Source organism: Myotis lucifugus, unplaced genomic scaffold, assembly GCF_000147115.1.
Source record: "Myotis lucifugus unplaced genomic scaffold, Myoluc2.0 scaffold_320, whole genome shotgun sequence".
In the NCBI taxonomy this organism is placed as follows: Eukaryota; Metazoa; Chordata; class Mammalia; order Chiroptera; family Vespertilionidae; genus Myotis; species Myotis lucifugus.
This window is the reverse complement of record NW_005871368.1, coordinates 258,491-278,979: the sequence shown is the minus strand read 5'-3', so window position 1 is coordinate 278,979 and position 20,489 is coordinate 258,491. Positions and strand designations below refer to the sequence as shown.

Sequence of the window (20,489 nt, the reverse complement as noted above, 5' to 3'; positions counted from 1 at the left end):
CTCCTCCAAACTTGACTTAATGAAAAAGTTCATAAAAATACTTTGAATTCAACCCTCCAAATATTTAAGGACTCACCAATGAGTAAGTATCCCCACCATAATGTCCGGTTCCTCTCCCCTCCCTCCCCTCTGCGGGCTTCTCCCTCTTCTTCCTCGCTGGTCCTCTCAGTCCGTTCTCTTCGCCTCTTCTTCCCCTGGAGGAAGCACCCTGGGCCCTCCCAGGAGCCTGCCTACCACGACCCTGGCCGAGGCGACTGTAACTCACCTTGCCCGGGTGCAGAGACATCTAGCAGCCATTGCACTGTTACCCGGAGAGAAGGACTGACTCCTCTGGTATCGAAGGAGCACGGAAGTTCCTCTTACCTTTCAAACTGCACTTTCTTATGTCCTCCTTCTTTAACATAGTCGAGAACCTGCTTCTGAGTCCGACCGCTGAAATGACGACCAGGAGAGGAGAGGGAAGACAGCAAGGCGTTCTCATTTAAGCACACAGCACACCACTCCACCACCTTACTCCCCTCCTCCCATATCGGGGAGGCTCATGGGCTTTCTCAGCTACACAGCAGTGAAAGCAGACTAAGGAAAACTATTCTGCCTCTGGATATTTCCCTTTAAATAATAATAATAATAATAATAATAATAAAAGGTTCAATGAACTAAACCACTTGATTCTATGTTTGGTTATTAGGCGAGCATCCTGCGTCTGTATGCTTTGTAAAGGCAGGGGTAATTCTGTTCTCCATATATCCCCAATGGCTAGAAGAGCACTTGACATGCAGCGGGCATTGGAAGTGTCAAAAGAAAGAGTGAAAAAGTGACCCGATGATGAGCAAGTCTAGGCAGCATTCTATGAAGCTGCATCAAATGTTAACAAGGCACTTGCTACAGAGAAAGGAAAAACTTTCTGAATTAGAGTCCCATTCAGAGTTTGCTGTGGCCAGGTAGACTGCCTCGCGCCTGATGTCAAACAGAACACAGCAAGGGTCTGCCACGGGGCCTGCTGGGATGACCGAGCAAACCCCCCACTGGCTCTCGGGGACTTTGACTTTGACCTTGTATACTCGCTGTGCTGCGATTGGCAACAGCACAAGGAAAGTCTTGGGGGGAAATGTTCGCATGACCAGCGGAGAGGTCTGAAGCCGAATCCTTACCTGAACCGAAATGATGACCCTCGACTAAACAGAACAGGCTTTGGCTTTGGTTTGGGCTCTTCAAAAAGTCTAAAAAACGCATGATGCTCCACACAGATTTTCCAGAAGGACTTGCAAAAATCCCGGCTGGCCATGAGGAACTCCAAGGTGTCCTGGTACGAGCTCTGAAAAGAGAAAATACCACTTTGGATTTTTCCATGACCCACAGACACTGGGTTGAAAAATGAGAGAAGGGGCAGAAAACAAATGAGCCCAGTAAAATTTCAGCCGTATATTTTATTATAGCATGACCATAAATTCACATATTTAGTAAAATATAGCTGCTCCTAATGATAATATAGTCATCATTCAACCATTTTCTTCCCCAAAGAATTCCTTAGAGAAACTAACAGAAACCAGGGGTACTCAGCAAAAATCGTAACATTTCTTTTGACAAAATTCATAAATAAATTGTGTGTACTTGGCTTACATTTCCTTCTTAAAAAAAAAAAAAATCCAAGTACTGAGATTCCTGTTTTGCCTTCATAAAATAACTGAAACACAATTTTTTTTTTGTTTTCCCCCTCATGATTCATGCCAACTTTCAACATTGGTCTTAAGTCTCTTCTCTACCCAAAAGCATATGGCTCGAGCCTCCAGGTGCCCCAGGGACCATAGAGGAAATGAACAGTTTTTTTTCTGGAGCACAGACGTATCGCTCAAGGCTGAAAAATGCATGTCCTTTGATTCTGGAAAGGGGATATGGCAATTTTCTATTCCCAGGCGGAATGCTCCCTATTTAAGTGGCCGTATTATATAAACAAAAGTTACCACAGTCCCTAACGTTCCCAGCAGTTCCAACTATGCGGGGGGAATCTCACAGTTCTGGGCAGTGCAGTCCCAACTTACAAACGAGTTGTGCTGTCATTTTTCATGGGTAATCAGCCTTATGGAACTCAAAATGCATTTTCCCATGGAAAACAACCTATAAATGGTGTCCGCTTCCGAGGTCAGGCCATAAAAGCCGATTTAATCCATACTGTAGCTGAACTATAGGCCTCCCCATCCATTTATAATCTTTTTTTCCATGGGAAAAAGCACTCCGAGGACCAGCTGGGGACATCAGAGGTATATTATCCATCTCCTCCAGCACCATTTCTGGCAGATGAAGGCGCTGTTTCTCCCTCTCTGACTCAGTCCCAGTGTAAGCGGCATCGGCAGTGTCTGTGGGACCTGGACCTGATTAGCCCATGAGAACACACTGTCTGAGGTTTGGGACAACAGCAGGGCCCCACGAGGTGGGGACTGCTGCTGTGTGGGCAGCGATGGGCCGGGGACACAGCAGAATGCTGACAGCGTCTCGGGTGGGCCAGAGGCTGGAGACACAGCCACGGCAGACCTCAGGTTGTCAGGAGGGGCTGCTGGTGTCTGCACAGGTAGGGACCCCCTCCACATCTGTGCCAGCTCTCCTTTACCTTCTGTCTCCTGACAGAGACAGCTGTGGCATTAGCAGGTATTTGAATGCATCTCTCTGTAGACACTCAGACACCTGAGTGGCTGTCGGCCAGTTTCAGCCTGTGCCCTCACCTGGTCCCCTCCATCCCAATCCCAAGGGCTCACAGGTCAGAGGGTCTCCCCCTCTTTCCCGGGAGCCACTTACATTCGCATCTGGGCGGAGCTTGATGAGAAAGCGCTTCCTCTTGAAGCTCAGCTTGCGAACCTTTGCCCAGTTGAAGGCATTGATCTTCGTGAAGCCCTAAGAAGAAAGGTATCAGCTAGTGAGCCAGGAAACGCATAATAAGCAACAGGAGAGTTGGTTGCGTTGGTTATGGGAGACTCCCAGGGGGGCTGATGCTGGATGGCTCGGGAAGAAAGCATTTCGCTGGAGAAGTCACAGAAGTGCAGCGGTGGGGTGATGCCGGTTCCTGGATCATGATTCCTCACTAATTACATGAGTTGGCATTCCAACTAAGTCTGCCTCCAGGGAGGAAAGAGGCTGGCCAAGGGAATGATAAAAAGGAAGATAAATAAAAATAAAAACCATGACAACCACCACAATAATTAGCCATCATTACTTACAGCGTGCCAGGCACTGGCCTGAGGACTTTACAGATCTTATCAAACCTTACACAAAACCCAATGAGGTGGCTTTCTTTTCTTTTTATAGATGTGGAATCGGCAGCACGGGTATTATTTTAATTTGGCCAAAATCACACCGTGAATGTGGCAGAATGAGATTCCCGAGCATGTGTCTCAGCCAGCAGTTGTAGTTCACATCCACAGACGCAATCACCCCTTTGTCCACCTGGCCTGGCTCCTGTGTCCACAGGCTTCCAACAGCACCACCAGGACCTGGGAGGGGAGGCCCCGCCTTCCGGAGAGGTCTCCGGGAAGGACTCACACACCCTCATCTTGGATGCGGCCATGTGGGACGCGGTGGAGAAATGGGGCAGTTGCCAGACACCAGCTCCCATCTGTCCTGTCATCTCAACTGAAAATAGAATTTCTCCATCTGAACACCAGGGCCATTTATTTAAGTTGGTTAAGAATGAAGCAATTAGGTGCTGACAAGCAGATGAATTCCAAGATACAGCCTTTGAACATGATTAAATTACCAAGTAAGTCTCAATATTTAGATTGCATCCAACACAATCAAAGCTAATTAATACAATTGTGAGGCACTTCTTTCCTCCCCCTCTATGATTTTTAGAAATGTTTACGGGTTTTAATTTTGAAATTAATGGTAGCGCTGAAAACTATACTTAGTTTATTGTCGTTTTCCTCATCAGGTGCTCCTAGATTATTTCTGCAGGTCCAAACTGCGAGGAGGAATCACCTCCTCACACACCACACTGCTCTCAACACGTCACTCCCTAGCATCCCATGTGAATCCCACCTGACCTTTTTTCTCAGGACACGGGTCTGTGGTCCTTAGGGTCCATCAGAAACATCTGATATAGGAGCAGAGGATTGTAGGCTATTTTGGTAAAATACGAAGGGGGAAATGTAACCAAACCTGGCAGAGCTCAAAAAAGTTGTAGGTCATGCACCCAGTTACACCTTCAAAACTGGATGACATCTGACCCTATTTCATGAGAAAGGCAGACACTTTCTCGACACCCATGTGAAATCAAAGCACAGATTACCTACTTGTGTTTAAAAGGAAAGCCTTGAGAAAATGGGGGAGGGGAGTTTGGTGAATATGTTCGTTGTCTTGATGTCATCGGTGGATTCACAGGATATACATATAGAAGAACTTACCAAAGGGCACTCTTTAGAGATGTGCATTTTATTGCATGTCAAGAATTATGTCAGTAAAGCTCTTAAGAGAAAGAGAAGCATCAATCGATAAAACAGTACATTAGCAGCGTGATCAGGAGAGCACACACCTCAGAGGGCAGACAAGTGTATGTTCTTAGGAAAACACAGGTAGGATCCACCCAAGGGCAGTATGCGTTTTGCTGCAAAATTACTGCAGTACAGACATGGCTTTCATCAACTTATGAAACTGCTCTAGCTTACAAGTGGATACTACACTTTCCAAGTTAGGTAAGTCTGAAATCAGAAAAAAGCTTATGCAAAACCCAAATTAGGTTTTCCAAAAAAAAAAAAGAAGAAAAAAGGATCACATGACTATCATGTGCAAGTGTGCAAAAGGTTATTGTGGCGTCTAAAATCTTGATCTCATTACACATGTTCCAAGCACAGGTCCACAGAGAGAGATAGATTTATGTGATCCTACAAAGTGAGCAAATGCAAACAAATCTATAACGGTAAATCCCCCCTCCCCCGCCCCAGAGCAAGGGCACGTGAAATGGGACCTGGAAGCTGAGTGGCTGGAAAGAAACAGAAGCCCTGAGATGAGGTTAGTTTTTCCCTGTTCGCCTGGAAATAACTGTCAGAGGTCTTCGCGTAGACCACACAGCATGGAACCAAAGTGGAAGGTCCAACCCTTATCTCTCATCACCAAGGGAACTGAGTGTGTTCTAAACGCTCTTACCTGAAACACTAGAATTCCTGTGTTCGCAACAGCCAGGTTGATCTTGGTACCTTCCCTGTCCTTCGCCGGGTGCAACCGGATCCCGTACATCTCCAGCTTCCGGGCGATCTCCAGGAGCTGGAAATCCGATTCTGCGGGTGTTTGTCCACTGACAAAACAAAAATTACAGAGAAAGGCCAGGAGATTTGAATTCCCTGTGTCTATTAATTTGAGATTAAGGAGCTTCTCTTGGGAAATAAAAAGGCATTTCATCACAAACAATGGGGCTACCCGATCAGATGACACCCAACCTCCCATTCATTATAACCCAAAGTCCAGCAGCTAGAACAAAAGCGCTATTGCTTGTGTAACACAAAACTCCAAAAGTCTATCTCAAGCTTGGGCCAATTTTTTTGAATCTCAAAGAGTTCCCTTTAAGGTCACATAAAAGCCAAACACCATCGTATTAAAACAAGTTTTTAGTCACTCACAATAGACCTAAACTTGCAAACAAAGTTCCAGGCACCATTCTCTCGTATTATCATCATCAGTACTCAAGTGCCCTCCTTAAAACAACAACACAAACAAAAGGCACAGAGACTCCTTTGAAAATGTTTTACTGCTCCAAACAAAAAACTAACGTGGAGATGGTACAAAGGTTCTAGATTTTCACAATATTCTCACTTTGTCCCTAGAATACCATGTCGCTTTCCCAATCTCCTATTAATTGGCCGTATACTCTCCCTTTTATTCCGAAGCATGGGTGTCCTAAAATTCCAGCATTACTCTGGTGTCACAATAAAAAAAAAAAAAAAGCCAGGAGGCCTGCAGTGCTGCTTTTGAGTGGGTAACCTGCATTTTAGAGAGTCCTGGGTGAGTCACGGCAATCCCATGAGCCTCTGGGCTCTTCTCCCTCACACTTTGCATATTTCTTTCCAACAGTCACGGTCTGTGTGTGTACCCATGTATGTGGGAAGGATGGAGAGAGACAGCTAAAAGAAAACGTAAAACAACGAATAGACTTACATGTGGTTATGGTGAAATTCCACAATTTTGTCTTCTAGTGCATCTTGCTGAGGTATGTACTTATTTTTTGCTAAGTGTTCTCTGTCCGATGCTTCATCAAAATCCCCAATCTCGGCTACAAAGAGACAGAGAAAGAAAATCCAGCCCATATGATTAATACTCCACAATTTGATCTATCCCCAGTGGAATACTCCCCAGCTAACACATCGGAAGCTAGCCGACAACAGTAGGCAATCCCAGCTGGTGGGTACCATCAGGGCTAGATGTCAGAAATATGGACGTGAGGACATATTTAACAACTGCTCCAACATAGAAAGATGGTTTCCACTCTTTCTCATCTCTAATAGCTGGAAAGAAAACTTCAGAATTATCCATCCTTAGCCATCCATGTTTCCTGGGGTTGGTTTCTTTCCTCCCCACACAACTAGGGGTTCCTTCTCTTCTAGGCAATAAGTCAAGGCATAGAGTTTATGACCCAAGACTTCTAAAGAAGCTCCCAAATTTCAGAATTTTATAAAATCAACTTTTGAACGTCTTATATATAACCATGATTAGTGAAAACCCCAAACATTTTATCATGTAGAAAAAAGACTATTGTAAATAGGTATAAAGGTATGGAATCTAATTTGGGTTTTTTAAAAAATAACTACTTGCTAAATTTCTTGTAGTCCTCTCATCAGATATGATTGATCAGCAGGCTGGCATGGCTCAGTGGTTGAGCGTCGACCTATGAACCAGGAGGTGATGGTTTGCTTCCCGGTCAGGGCACATGAACAGATTGTGGGCTCAATCCCCAGTGTAGGGCTTGCAGGAGGCAGTCAATCAATGATTCTCTCTCATCATTGATGTTTCTCTCTCTCTCTCTCCCTATACCTTCCTGTCTGAAATAAATAAAAATATATTTTAAAAAAGAGAAATGATTGGTCAGACTATAAAAGCTTGTAAATTTTTTATCTACAAGAAACAGGATGCATCTTCTCTCATGTAACCTCAACATAGTCCTCAGATTGCTGTAATCTGGATGGCTGTAACAGGATAGAGCTCTAAAATAATAATTGTACCTTACCAACAGCTCCACTCCATCTATACCAGTTTAACGCTTCTGGGACAGCCTGCCCTTTTCTTTGTTTCACGTACTCTGTCACAAGCTTAAGAAGCAGCAGCGTAATGACCAATGCCCAGCTGTTCCGAGTAAGAGCAAGTGAACTGTTGCTATGAAACCTACCGTCCACTTCGTCATGTGAAGCAGCTTGTCATACTTTAGCCAGTGCCCCTCCAGGACTCCTGCAGGATGTTGCCATAAACCTCACCCACTGGGAATATTTGCTCTGCCTAAAACAGTGCCAGCTCACCTTGCCTCCCCTGGAAGAATCAATCGCTCACTTCCTGCTGCGATGACAGATCAATAACACGATTTCTTAATTGCCTGTCCTAGACTTCGTTTCCCTCCCTGGGTAGAGTAAAGTTGCCACCCTCCCTCACAGAACATAGCGCAGTGATTGGTTCTTCATCAGCTTCTCTTACTTGATTCATAATAAATGAAAGAAAATTAAAAGTTATAAATATTAAGTGGCTATATAAGGCCAGTGACAAATGAAAAACTATAGACTGTCTGAAAGAAAACTCCATGAGTTCAAATAAAAGAGGAAAACTTTTTTACAAAATTCAGATTGTGTATATAGATACACCTGAGATGAACATACAGCTCACTCAATATAACTGTCCCATCAGCATTAATGTTGCTTTTGAAAAAGAGAGATGAGTCGACCCCTTGTACCTTACAGATAATGTAAATAACCAAAAATAATTTTTAAAAAATATATATTTGCATTGATTTCGGGGGGGGGGAGAAACAGCAATGATGAGGGAGAATCATTGATCAGCTGCCTTCTGCATGCCCCACACTGGGGATAGAGCCTGCAACCTGGGCATGTGCCCTGACTGGGAATTGAACTGTGACCTCCTGGTTCATAAGTCAATGCTCAACCACTGAACCACGTGGGTCGAGCCATCATCAATAACTTTAATCGACCTACTAGTCACAGAGCATTGTGAAATTTCTCCTTTTATGACTGAGTGCATGGGCTGCTTAAAAATGCAGAAATGGGACTTTAAAAATATAAGATGATAAAAATGCTGTGTGCCTCATTAGTGAACAAACAGTATGCAAACAGCAGGCATACTGTTGAATCTATCTCATTTTCTCTGGAGAAATCAAGATTCTCGGGGAGTTTTGAGCTTCTTGTTGGTTTCCCGAGTGCCGGTGAACCTCCACTTCCCATCTGTGCGAGTGAGATTTACTGTGTTGACTGACTTTACAAAGAAAGAAACATAGGAGGAGCAAACAGGCACAAGACTAAATGGCATCAGGAATAATAAAAGCCCAGGGTCATACACATTTTATAAAGTTACTATTCCAATAAGGAAGCTTCATTTAAAAATGTTCCATTGTTTGAAAAGGGAGGCTGCAGGTGAGTGCAGTAAAGAGAGTACGAATACCTAACATGGATTGGGCATTTGTGTTAGCATTTAATTTTCACAGCCTTATGAAAAAGTTTTATTATTTTCATGTTCCAAAAGAAATAAGAGGTGGAAATAAGAGGTTGGGGGCGGGGTGAAGTTTAGTAACATGCTGGGATCATCAATCAACTAACAGTGCCTGATTCAAACCCTCCTCTCCCCACTACCATATGAAGAGGGAAGACCAAACACAAAAGGCAAGAGCTTCTAGTACGTTACTTTCTGTGCCAAAGCTTCCTCATTTGTAAAAATGGAGATAATAATAGCACTGATCTCACAGAGCTGTTATGAGAACGAAATGAGATACTACACACAGTGCTGGAACATAGGAAGGTTTAATAAAGGATACCTATTTTTGTTGTTCTTCTTTCTCACATCAGTTTTTCAAATTGCTAAGAAAACATCTCTCTGCTAAGTCTGGTAGATATTAAATAATGCCCATATACCAAAAGGAAGAAAGAAAGGTAAGCATGGTCTATAGTAACACCTCATAATATTAGACTAAGGTAATTTGTTGACTACTAGGAATGATATTTCCTACAAACTTTTAGAAGTTTTATTAACTGGGCAGCTATCGAATGGGATGGGGCTGATTAAATGGAACTATTTTATATACAATGGAAATTTTAAAATGCTAGCACAATATTTTTTATACTGGTGTTTATGTATGTTGGCCTTGGTCTATATACATAGTTACCTTCCCAAAACACCAAGTGTATATTCCATTCAAGTAACTTCTGCCTTGGCCAAGAGGGAAAAAAATGCTCAGGTGGGCTGTCAGTAAGCCTCAGGATGAGCACAATCTAATTTTTCATCTAGGTTAAGAAAGTTAAAATATTGCATTTCAAGCCCTGGTAGGTTTGGCTCAGTGGTTAGAATGTTGACCTGTGGACCGAAGGGTGTGGGTTCAATTTCCAAAGGCACATACTTTGGTTGTGGTTCCATCCCCAGCCCTGGTCAATGCTTCTCCAATGCTTCTCCTTCTCTCTCTCTCTCTCTCGCTCTCGCTCTCGCTCTATCTCTGTCTCTCCTCCCCCAACCTCCCTTCCACCCTGTAAAAATCAATGGAAAAATGACCTCTAGTGCGGATCTTATTTATTTTTTTAAAATTTCTTTTTTAAAACATATTTTTATTGATTTCAGAGAGGAATGGAGAGGTAGCGAGAGATAGAAACATCAATGATGAGAGAATCATTGATCAGCTGCCTCCTGCACATCCCCTATCGGGGATCGAGCCCACACTTGGACATGTGCCCTGGACCGGAATTGAACCTGGGACCTTTCAGTCCACAGGCTGATGCTCTATCCACTGTGCCAAAATGGCTAGGACTCTAGTACAGATTTTTTTAAAAGTATCACTAGATCCAGCCCAGCTTCATGTGTTCTGAACTCTAGAGAGCAGAATACAAGTGAAGTCTTTGACAGTTTTATGTCTTGCGTCCCAGGTGATGATAAAGGACAGAACAAGTTTAGTCTACTTGGCCCCCGTCCCTCTAAGCTTCTCCTTTGAGACAAGTGAGACGTCAACCATTGCACTGGGCCTTGAAAAGGGTAGATAAACGGCAGAACACAGAACTCCTGGGTCAATGTTTGGGGGACACGCATATTAAATGAAATTAGAAGTACTGTTTTCCACTCACTCGCACGCAGGCTAACAGCAAAAGAACATGAAGACATTATTATTGTTGTTAGTGGAGCTGATTTCCTTTCCAATCAGATCACTGTGTTATTTCCAACATGATTTCTAAAGGAAACCGACAGCACTTACATTGTACAATGTGTGAGATCAAGAGGGCAGCGCTGGTGTCATTACACGTCAGCCTGCCCTGAGCCAGGTCCTGCTTCACTTGCAGAGCAAACAGGTACCTGCAAACAGAGAGAGGGGCGTCATAAACACAGAGATGAGCTATGGAGGGCGGGGAAGGTCGGCATCTAAGTCATGCTCACCCCGGCAACCTGTCCGCACCGTGAGCAACTAAAAAAAAGGTACCAAAAAACAAGGAAAAGAAAATCCGCAAGGCTGAAATTAATTTCTGAGGCCTCTGACTGCAGCGTAAATACTCACAGTTCCCTGAAGGACTGGGAGACACGTGCTGTAATCTTTCCACGCAGTGAGTAATACGTTTCATTTTATATGGAGAGAAGCAGTGGTTAAATATACGACGATTACTTACCACCCTATATATTTTTGCAAGGTAAAGTAAACAATTAACTTTTTTTCACAGAACAATATGCTAAAAATGGCTTTATGGCTCAGACAATAACAATAGTTCATTATGGTTAGTTAAAAGCTTTGCAACAGGAAATGGGAAGACAAGGGTATCTTTTTTTGGTGCAATATTCACTTAGCCACTTCCATAAGTTTCAGCTCTCAGGTGTATAAAAAAATCAATTTATTTTGAAATTCTTTTCTTTATATTGTAGGATAAAGCAAGTAAACACTTTTGGCAAAAGAGAAAAGAGGTATTTATAAAGCAACGAAATTATGGGGAAGCAGTCAATGTTAAAATTGATTTGAAAATATCAGTATGAACTCATACATTTTTAGAAAAGACATTTAGTAGTTTTGCCCACTGCCTAGAAACAGTGTCATCTCAGAAGAAACTCTTACCAAACAAACCAGATTCTGGCTCCCACCCAATTACCCCTTGGAAGGACACAGAGAAATGCAGATTCCAGGTTGCGGTTTGGGAAGGTGCAAAATGAGTCTGGAATATCTAGCTATGCCAGAAAGCAAGGCAGCTTCCCAAAACAAATGGGTTGCATTGAAGGGGCATCCACTGGCCAAAGTGGCAACAGCTTGAGTAGCAACAAGAATGATTAAAGTGAATGGAAAGTTCAAGATTTCATATAACGATACTAAAAAAAGAAAGAGAAAACAGGAAAAACAGAATGTGTCACCAATTTGAGAAGACTGTTATAGCAATTCTTTATTCAAAAATTGGTAACCCATGACCAAGACAGTGGTCATGTAATCTGTCTCTCCCATAGGAAGGGTACTTGGACTATGTCCAGTTAGTCCAAGTAGGTGAGGCAAAGTTTTATCTTACAGAAGAATGCTAACTAATGGTGCAGCAGGAATAACAGAATGAGAAGATCCCCATTCTACCACCTCTAAAGAAAGTATTGACTCTAAGAAGGACTGTTAATTGGTGTAAAAACCACTTAGGAAACTGGACTTTTGCATAGACAAAGCAACATGCACCTTACTTCATAATGGAAAGATCAGAATGCCACCACTCTAGTGATCCATCTTAGCATCATTAATGATATAGGAAGCACACAACATTACTTATGATGAATTCTAGCCAAAAATGTTTAACTTGTATCTGTCAAGGCTTTAGAACTACCAGTTTTCAGGAAATATGGAAGCTAGAGCAGTGGTTCTCAACCTTCTGGCCCTTTAAATACAGTTCCTCATGTTGTGACCCAACCATAAAATTATTTTCGTTGCTACTTCATAACTGTAATGTTGCTACTGTTATGAATCGTAATGTAAATATCTGATAAGCAGGATGGTCTTAGGCAACCCCTGTGAAAGGGTCGTTCGACTGCCAAAGGGGTCGCGACTCACAGGTTGAGAACCGCTGGGCTAGAGGAATAAGCTAAAAAGTACAAGAGCTAAGATATTCTGTTGTACAACTGGCCCAGTTTCTCTACCAAGATCGTATCGTGAGGTCCAAGGACATGATAACCAGACGCAATGTGTGGTCCTTCAGTGAATTTCATTTAGAATAAGCATGTATGAATGGCATGGGGGCGGGGGGAGGCAAATGGGGAAATCTGAGTATGGCCAGGGTATTAGATGAGATGAAAAGTACATGCATATGCATAGGGAAAAAATCAGAAAGGATGTCACATTGATGTGTTAATAGTAATCTCTGGGCAATAGGAATACAGTATTTTTATCTTCTTAGTCTTGTTTATCTGTATATTCTAACTTTCTACACTGTACATTACTTTTGTAATAACGAAACTTTATGTTTAATTTTGTTAAAAAAGGCTTTAACAAGAACAACCACAGGTTGCCATCAAATGCAATAATACATGGAAACCACAGTGACTAAAATAAAAAGTCAATGAATGTTAGCAACTTTTTTAAGAAAACAAAACTAATCTTCTTTAAGTCATTTAAAAAGTTCCATTATTAAGAACTAAAAAACAAGGCGCAATTCTGTAACCATCAAAAACAGAACAAAAGCTGAAAACAAAACTAAATCACTCATATATCTGCCAATTAATTGTGTTTTCTCTGTTCTCTTCCCCCCGCGCCCCAACCCCACCCCCTCTTCTCTCAGGGAAGTCCAAGGGAAGAAGGGCAGAGAATATAAAATAACAAACATCAACATACAGGCTTATATGAGGAGAGGCAATATAGACCATCTTTCTGCATTAGGTAGTGGTTATTGTCTTTTGAACCCAACACTTCTTAGAGCTACAGGCTTTAATTCTGGCCTATATGGTCAATTTTAAAATAAGCAGGAGGGCCTTATGTTTTACAAACATTACATTCGGAACATTTTAGCACCTCAAATTCCAGCATGGGGTCCTGTGCTCACAGGGAGGGATTCAGAGTGTGACGGGCTTCAGGGGCCTTTGGGGACAGTCTCTGTGGGCTCGAGGTGGCAGTGGGTCTGAAAGATCACACACTTAGTTAGAGGGCAGTGTCATGATGAAGACTGCAGGAAGGACTTGTCACCCTAAGTATGCGGACCTTTCTGTCCCAGGGCCCTGGTAATACGAGAAAGACTTTCCTGGGTACTGATTTCCGGATGACAGTTGTAAGTCGAGCACGCTGGCTGCAATCTAACTTTAGAGATTCGGCAACAACTATAATCTGAAGAGATTCCAACCAAATTCATGAGCTAAAGGCTAAGGTGTACTCAGTAGGCACTAAATAAAATTAAACCGCCAAACACAAGGAAAATGCTCAAAGCACTCAAAAGGGCCCAGCTGGTGTGGCTCAGTGGTTGAGCTTTGACCTATGAACCAGGAGGCCACAGTTTGATTCCAGATCAGGGCACATGCCCAAGTTGCGAGCTTGATCCCCAGGGTGGCGCATGCAGGAAGCAGCCAATCCACGATTCTCTCTCATCATTGATGTTTCTCTCTCTCCCTCCCTCTCTGAAATCAATAAAAATATATTTTTTTAAAAAGCACTCAAAAGGAAATGGACTGGCTTTAGGATGGGAGGAGGAAGGACATGACAGTGGGAGAACTAGTCAAGAAGGGCTTTGCTTCCTGGGACTGGAAATCACACCCACCGGATGCCTGCTTTTTTTTATTTTTATTTAAATATATTTTTATTGATTTCAGAGAGGGAGAGGGAGAGACAGAAACATCAATGAAGAGAGAGAATCACCGATTGCCTGCACGCCTCCTACTGGGGATCAAGCCCACAACCGGGGCATGTGCCCTTGACTGGAATCAAATCCGGGACCCTCCAGTTTGCAGGCCGACACTCTATCCATTGAGCCAAACCAGCTAGGGCAGGATGCCTGGTTTTACACATGTCCATTTCCATTTATTTCATTTGGGAGGTCTGATTCTTTTTCCTCCTCAGTGTCATGTCCAATTTCTCTGCCAGCCTAAGAAACACCCTTCAGCAGACCTTGCACAGCAGCAAGTTCCGATAGGGTCTCTCACCATTAGATCTGATTGACGATGGGATGCCCAGTGAGAAGTGTGCCTAAACTCATTAGCATCAGAAAAGTGACTCAGAGCTCTGCAGTAAGGAAGCCTGGCGACTTATTTTCCAAAGAGCTCACTCTAGCTTTTAAAACTATACCTAAAAGTCGGTGACTTTCTCCTTTTGTCCATAGGACAGGGTTTTACCACAAGTGCAGTCCGATAATTAGACAGGTACTCAGCTTCCTGTTTAACCACCAAGTGCAATGTTATCTTCCATCTATATTAGTGGGGAGCAGAAAACTGCTCCTGGAAGCCTGAAGAATTAGCCACGGGGCTAGAGTCACTTAGAGTCCGCCAAACTATACAGTCTGCAGGCCCGTCTCTGTCTCTCTTTTCCACACATCCCTCGTCTAAATTAGCACTGTCCACGCAGACCTTCTCCTAAGCCCCTCCTCACCGCCATCTGCTACAGAAAAGTCCCTGGAATCTCAATGGTTACATCATTCCACTTTTGCTTACACGGGACACTGAGAGTGTGGCAGTCAGCATATTGGATCTGGGAGGTCCTCTTCTAGTTATACCTCGTGACAAAGTGGAGAAAGTGATGAGGAGCTTCTAGGTTTCATAGCAATTTTATTCACCCTTGAACCCAAAGAATTCTCTCTTCAGGAAAGATTTTTAAATACTCAAACCCTCTGCATCCAGCTGAGCTGTGTCACGTGCTCTGCATCCAGCTGAGCTGTGTCACGTGGGGGAGTTGCCAGATCGGCCACAGCAGCTGGCAAGACACCGGGCGCACTGGGCCCGAGGGTAACGAGTTGCATGGGATTTTATAACAAGGACCAGAATGGAAGAAAACTACAAACCTCTAAAGGCAATGAGTCATAAAAATGGAAAAGGTGCAAAACTCATTGCAAAGTAGAACGGGGAGGAAAAGTGGGGAAAATGGATTTATGCTGCCAAGTTCCTAAGCAGGATAGAGCCCCAGTGGGACGCGAGAGGAAAATCCACACGGCTGACCAATAGCTGGACTCGCCCGCAGACTTATTTCAATATTCTGAGCTTGGAGCAATGCATGTTCCCACGACAGGAAGGCTGGCCCCAGAAACGGAGACACAGTAGCCCCAATAATGACACATGAACACTTGTCGTCGGCCCCTCTGTCTTGTGCAGTTGGGTGTAGTAGCTCCAGCTGCCCCTCTGCTTCAGCGTTCTGGCAAACTGCACAGTTCCCAGAGGCCGACAGCTTCTGCAGTTCCCAGCCGCCTCTAACCGCTTCATCGATGGAGGATTGTAAGTGGAGGCAAACAAGCAGTGGTGACTCATTCAGAAACACAACGCCTTCACCTCTCGCTGGAATCCATGCACCCAATGCCCTTCCTGACGCATCCACGTGATGTCGAGTAGGTGTCTCAAACACAGCCTTGCAGAAGCAAGCTCCTGACTCCCTTCGCTCCCAATCCTCTATTTCCCTCCACCCATTCCATTTATTCATCACCAACACCCAGCCAGTTGCTTCAGTCAAATCTAAGCGTTCTCTCTCCTCCCCTCAGTCTCCATCCCCAACACATCACCCAGTTGGATGGACCCCACCCACCTCCAGCAAGTACTGCAAATGCAGCCACACATCTCCATTTCCACTCCTACCGCCTCCTCTGCCGCCACCATCTCAGGCTGGATGATGGCAATCGCTTCCTCACTGGATTCCCTGCTGTCATCCTCCCCACAACATCCACATGGCAACTAGTCTTTCAACAGTAAGGACATTCGGGCCTCTGTCCCACCTCAGTGCACTTCGCTCTCACCGTTCCTGCCATGCAGAGCATGTTTTTGATTGACACCTGTCACTTGTTCCTGCCTTGGGCACTGCCTACTTGGAAGGTCTCCCCCTGAAAATGACTGACAGATCCTCGTTATTTCCTCAGAGAGGCAGCCCAGACTAACCAATCTAAAATCATCACCCAGTCACCTTCTCTGCCATCATCCTACTCAATGACCTAAATCAGGGGTCCTCAAACTACGGCCCGCGGGCCACATGCAAATACAAATACTGTATTTGTTCCCGTTTTGTTTTTTTACTTCAAAATAAGATATGTGCAGTGTGCATAGGAATTTGTTCATAGTTTTTTTTTAAACTATAGTCCGGCCCTCCAACGGTCTGAGGGACAGTGAACTGGCCCCGTGTTTAAAAAGTTTGAGGACCCCTGACCTAAATAAAGAGCCCTACCATTATCTGATTTTGTTTGTTTGTTTATTTAATAGATTTGTCTGTTCCCATCAGAGGCAGACTTGTTTTTTTATCACTATATCCCCAGTGCCTAGAGCAATGCTTGCACACAGTGTACACACTTCATAAATCCTTTTGACTGGATATCTTCATCCCTTTCTTAAATGATGGTCAGCCACCCAAGATATCGTGCTCTGTATCCGGGATGAGAGGATGAGAAAGGTGCCATCGCTTTGGTCTGGAACAGTTATGTCTTAAAAGGCAGTGTGGCAAGAATTTGGCTGGTCAGACTAGTGTACCCAAAGGGAGGATACTGAAAAGGGAGGCATTTTATCTTCACGTGTTCCCACTGGGCTCTGACCTCCTCTAGAAACCCACGTGTTCGCCACAAATTATAAAGGAAGTGGTAGTACTGATGATGATGACAATCATGGTGATGGTGATGGTTACCATTCATGGCGTCCCCCCTGGGTTCCAGCCATTCGATGTGTAATAATGCTTATCCCCCAAACAACCACAGCCAGGCCAGCCGTACAGTCACACGGACACAGAGGAACTGAGACAGGTGCAGAGGGACCAAGTAACTGGCCAGTCACGCAGCTATCAAAGGCAGGACTGACACCCGAGCCAGGCCCGGCCGAGGTTCACGCTTCTCCCACTTGGCCAAGCTGCCGAAGAAACTGACCACAGTTCCTGTCCACCCACCCAGGACAGCAATGAAGAGAAACTCTGAGGTAACATCTTGACTTCCCAGGAGGGACTCACTTTCCCAAACCATCTGATGATAACATAGATAAAGAGGGAAACTATGGCAGTAACAAGGAAAGTCTGATCCCCTTCTCATATCACAGCCTTGAAGAAACAAGACTTCATCACTTCTTGGCCTTTTGGCTAAGATCAAGGGTAGAAACCAGGCTTTAGGGAAAACGTGGTACTTGCCTGCCCCCGTGTTTGTAAGCATAACTGGAAGGTGGGGGGGGGGGGATTAAACTGTTAAGCACAGAGTGGATGCTGGTTACGTAGACTTGGAGAAAATGTTAATCAAATGGACTCAGAACATTAACTTTCGCTTCTCCTTGGCACCCCATTGCAATAAACAGCCAACCACTAACCTTGTGAGTTCTTCTTGGAGTTGCGTGTGGTCAGGTGGAAAGAATTTCACCACAAACCTAACAACAACATGCTTTGGCCCTAAAGAAGGAGAAAAAAAAGCAGTTATTGATTTTCGTTTCAAATGCAATTAAAGAAAAGATTTTCTGAGGTATATTATATACCAAATAATGAGACTCATTCCAAGTAGCCAAGAGTACACCCCAGACACTGAACAACTAAATCACAGTTACTGAATCACACTTTCACACTGTGGAGAAACAAATATCTGTTTTGTGTGTGTTTTTGTTATTGTTTTTTTCTTTTTAACGTTTTTGTTTAAATTGATTTTTAGAGAGAGAGGAAGGGGGAAGGGAGGGGAGGGAGAGAGAGAGAGAGAGAGAGAGAGAGAGAGAGAGAGAGAGGGAGAGAGAGAAACATCGATGAGAGAGAAACATCATTGACTGGCTGCATCCTGCACACCCCATACTGGGGATTGAGCTGGAAACTCGGGCATGTGTCCTGACTGGGAATTGAACCGGTGACCTCTTGGTTCCTGGGTTGACACTCAACCACTGAGCCACACCAGCTGGACTTGTGTTGTTGTTTTTAAACTGTGACAAAGGTATCACATGGAGGTATTAGACTTTTTCTCTGGAGACTTCAATTGTACCCAGGTTTGAAAGGCATTTTTCTCTTTTAAAAAATGTGCCTAATTAGCTGGTTTTGTCCAAGTACAAGTTTTAGATCATTTTAAAAGGAGATAATGAAAATGTAAATTAGTCATGTAATTTATTATTTTTAACTATCTACAAGGTACAGCTGTTAATGTGTTCATCAAATATGTATGTAGACCTATATGCCAGATGCTCTCCTGAGTGCGGAGAGAAACCTCAACAAGACCAGGCCCTGCCCCGCCACAGTCAGCCCACGCCTTCTAAGTGCCTTATAAACCATTTATCGATGAGTTCAGACAAAATTAGGAAGCAGATCTGGAAGGGGTAGTAAGGGAGAGATGGTGAAGGAGAAGAATACATTCTGTTTTTAGAATTAAAACAGAACAAACAGGTTATAAACTAAAAGAATAATTTGTAATCTGAGACTGTCTGATGTATCAGCTACAATACAAGGGCAATCTTATGGGTTCTGCCGTTTGGAATGACAGCAACGAGTTTATGTTCTATGAAATATAAGACACTATAACGAAATCCCAATTTTAACAGTTCTCATGTTTGCTCTACCTCCCGCTATCACAAAGACAGATGTTGTATCATAATTTCTATGCTAACACATTCAAATTTAGGAAAGATACAAAAATAGCACATCATAAGGCGAAGATGTCACCAATATACAAAAAATGAGGAGGAAGAAAACAAGGCACAGAAATACCGAAGCCAAGAGAAACTGGGATTTTCCTTAATCACCTAAACATTAACAAAAACCCTGGCATGTCAATTCTGGGTCACAAAATAACAATGAAAAATGGGGAAGATGGGGAGGCCACGCTGTTTCCTCTCAGTTACTTTCACAGACAAGGGTGTTAAAGGAGGGGGCTCAGACCCTTAGAGAGCCTGACGTGAAGCAGATGCTGGCACTCAGTAAAAAGGACTGCTCTTCACACACGGCTAGTCACAGCCCACGGGGTGAACAGGCGCCCAGTGCTGGCCCTGTCCTCACATTTGCTAATGTGCTAGGAGAGTCCCCTCCACCATTAGTAGTTCCGCCACCAGTCGTTGCAGGGACAAATGTCATCATTCTAGACTCTGTGCTACCCGCACCCACCAGGCCTGGGGGCTTCTCTCTGTAATGTGTCTCCCATTTGATCACTGGCCAACCACCCATAAACATTAAACAAACAATGGCGGTTTCATTGTCGGCATCAATAATTGCTTAATTTAAATGACAGCTCAACATCAATTTCAACTGCGTAAGGGCTGTACAGGCACTGTGTGTCCATTTATTACATCCACATAAACTGCTGTAAGTGGCCCGGTGGGGTTTCTTAATGAGACAGAAAAGCAATCCCACGAGGTATTGTGTGCTGCGGGCTCAGCTAAAGAAATGGAGCTTTGTTACCATCCCCAGACTCTGCCCAGTCTCTGGCTGCAGTGAGGAACTATTTGGAGTGACTTTGAGAACACAGCTTCGCTCTGAACTTGACCTTGAAGCAGCAAGAAAGGAGGCAGGTCCAGTGCCGAGGCATGATGGGAAGGGAGAGAAAAACCAAGTGTTCTCTTTCCGTCCTCCTCTCCTAGACCCTCTTTAATCTCTTCTCCAGCACAGGGTAAACGCAAGCCAGGCTCCCTCCAGCACTGTTTGCCATTCAGAAATTCAGAAGCACACACACAAGCTTGCATCCTGACTTCACAGGCTTTGAAGAGGCAGGACAGAAAACCTTACACCAATTTATGAATAAATGGTTCCACCTTCCCCTCCCCTGCAAAAGTGACAATAAGAAATCCTCGTTCAGACAAGGCAACTCTATTATTTGGGGGCTTAGTAGCATGGTTTAGTTGTTAATCAAAACCATATTTGATTTTCCAAGCAAAATTTTGATTACCAAACCGTTACATATTAAAATTGCAGAACATACATTTTAATAGTACATGAATTCGTGGATGATGAAAAGCAATTATGGGGTAAAATAAAAATCTGTATCACTAAGTGCTTGACGCCACAGGACGGCCGACGTCTAGACGAGGAAACTGGCTCGATGTTTAACAAAACTGTTACACAGACGGTGTATACTTACTTCTAATCTGCTTGACAATAGGTTTTAAGAGGTCCAGCCACACCTACAAAAGGAAAAAAGAACAGACTGAGACACAAATTCTCAATGAACGAGTGTATTTTGAGCCTTTACTTGGAACTGTTTAAAATAAAGTTT

At 43.7% G+C, this 20,489-nt stretch overlaps 1 protein-coding gene across 1 annotated transcript in view; it reads right to left on the bottom strand.

Annotated features, from left to right (window-relative positions):
* The window catches only part of FARP1 (FERM, ARH/RhoGEF and pleckstrin domain protein 1), a 224,164-nt gene that overhangs the window by 60,687 nt on the left and 142,988 nt on the right, over positions 1–20,489 (bottom strand). The window contains exons 3-10 of the mRNA XM_023764187.1: positions 20,355–20,397; positions 17,626–17,704; positions 10,424–10,521; positions 6,136–6,250; positions 5,131–5,278; positions 2,791–2,886; positions 1,152–1,315; positions 364–432 (exon numbers count right to left, since the gene is read on the bottom strand). Coding sequence (XP_023619955.1) covers positions 364–432; positions 1,152–1,315; positions 2,791–2,886; positions 5,131–5,278; positions 6,136–6,250; positions 10,424–10,521; positions 17,626–17,704; positions 20,355–20,397 — 812 coding nt within the window. The remainder of the gene's footprint in view (positions 1–363; positions 433–1,151; positions 1,316–2,790; positions 2,887–5,130; positions 5,279–6,135; positions 6,251–10,423; positions 10,522–17,625; positions 17,705–20,354; positions 20,398–20,489) is intronic.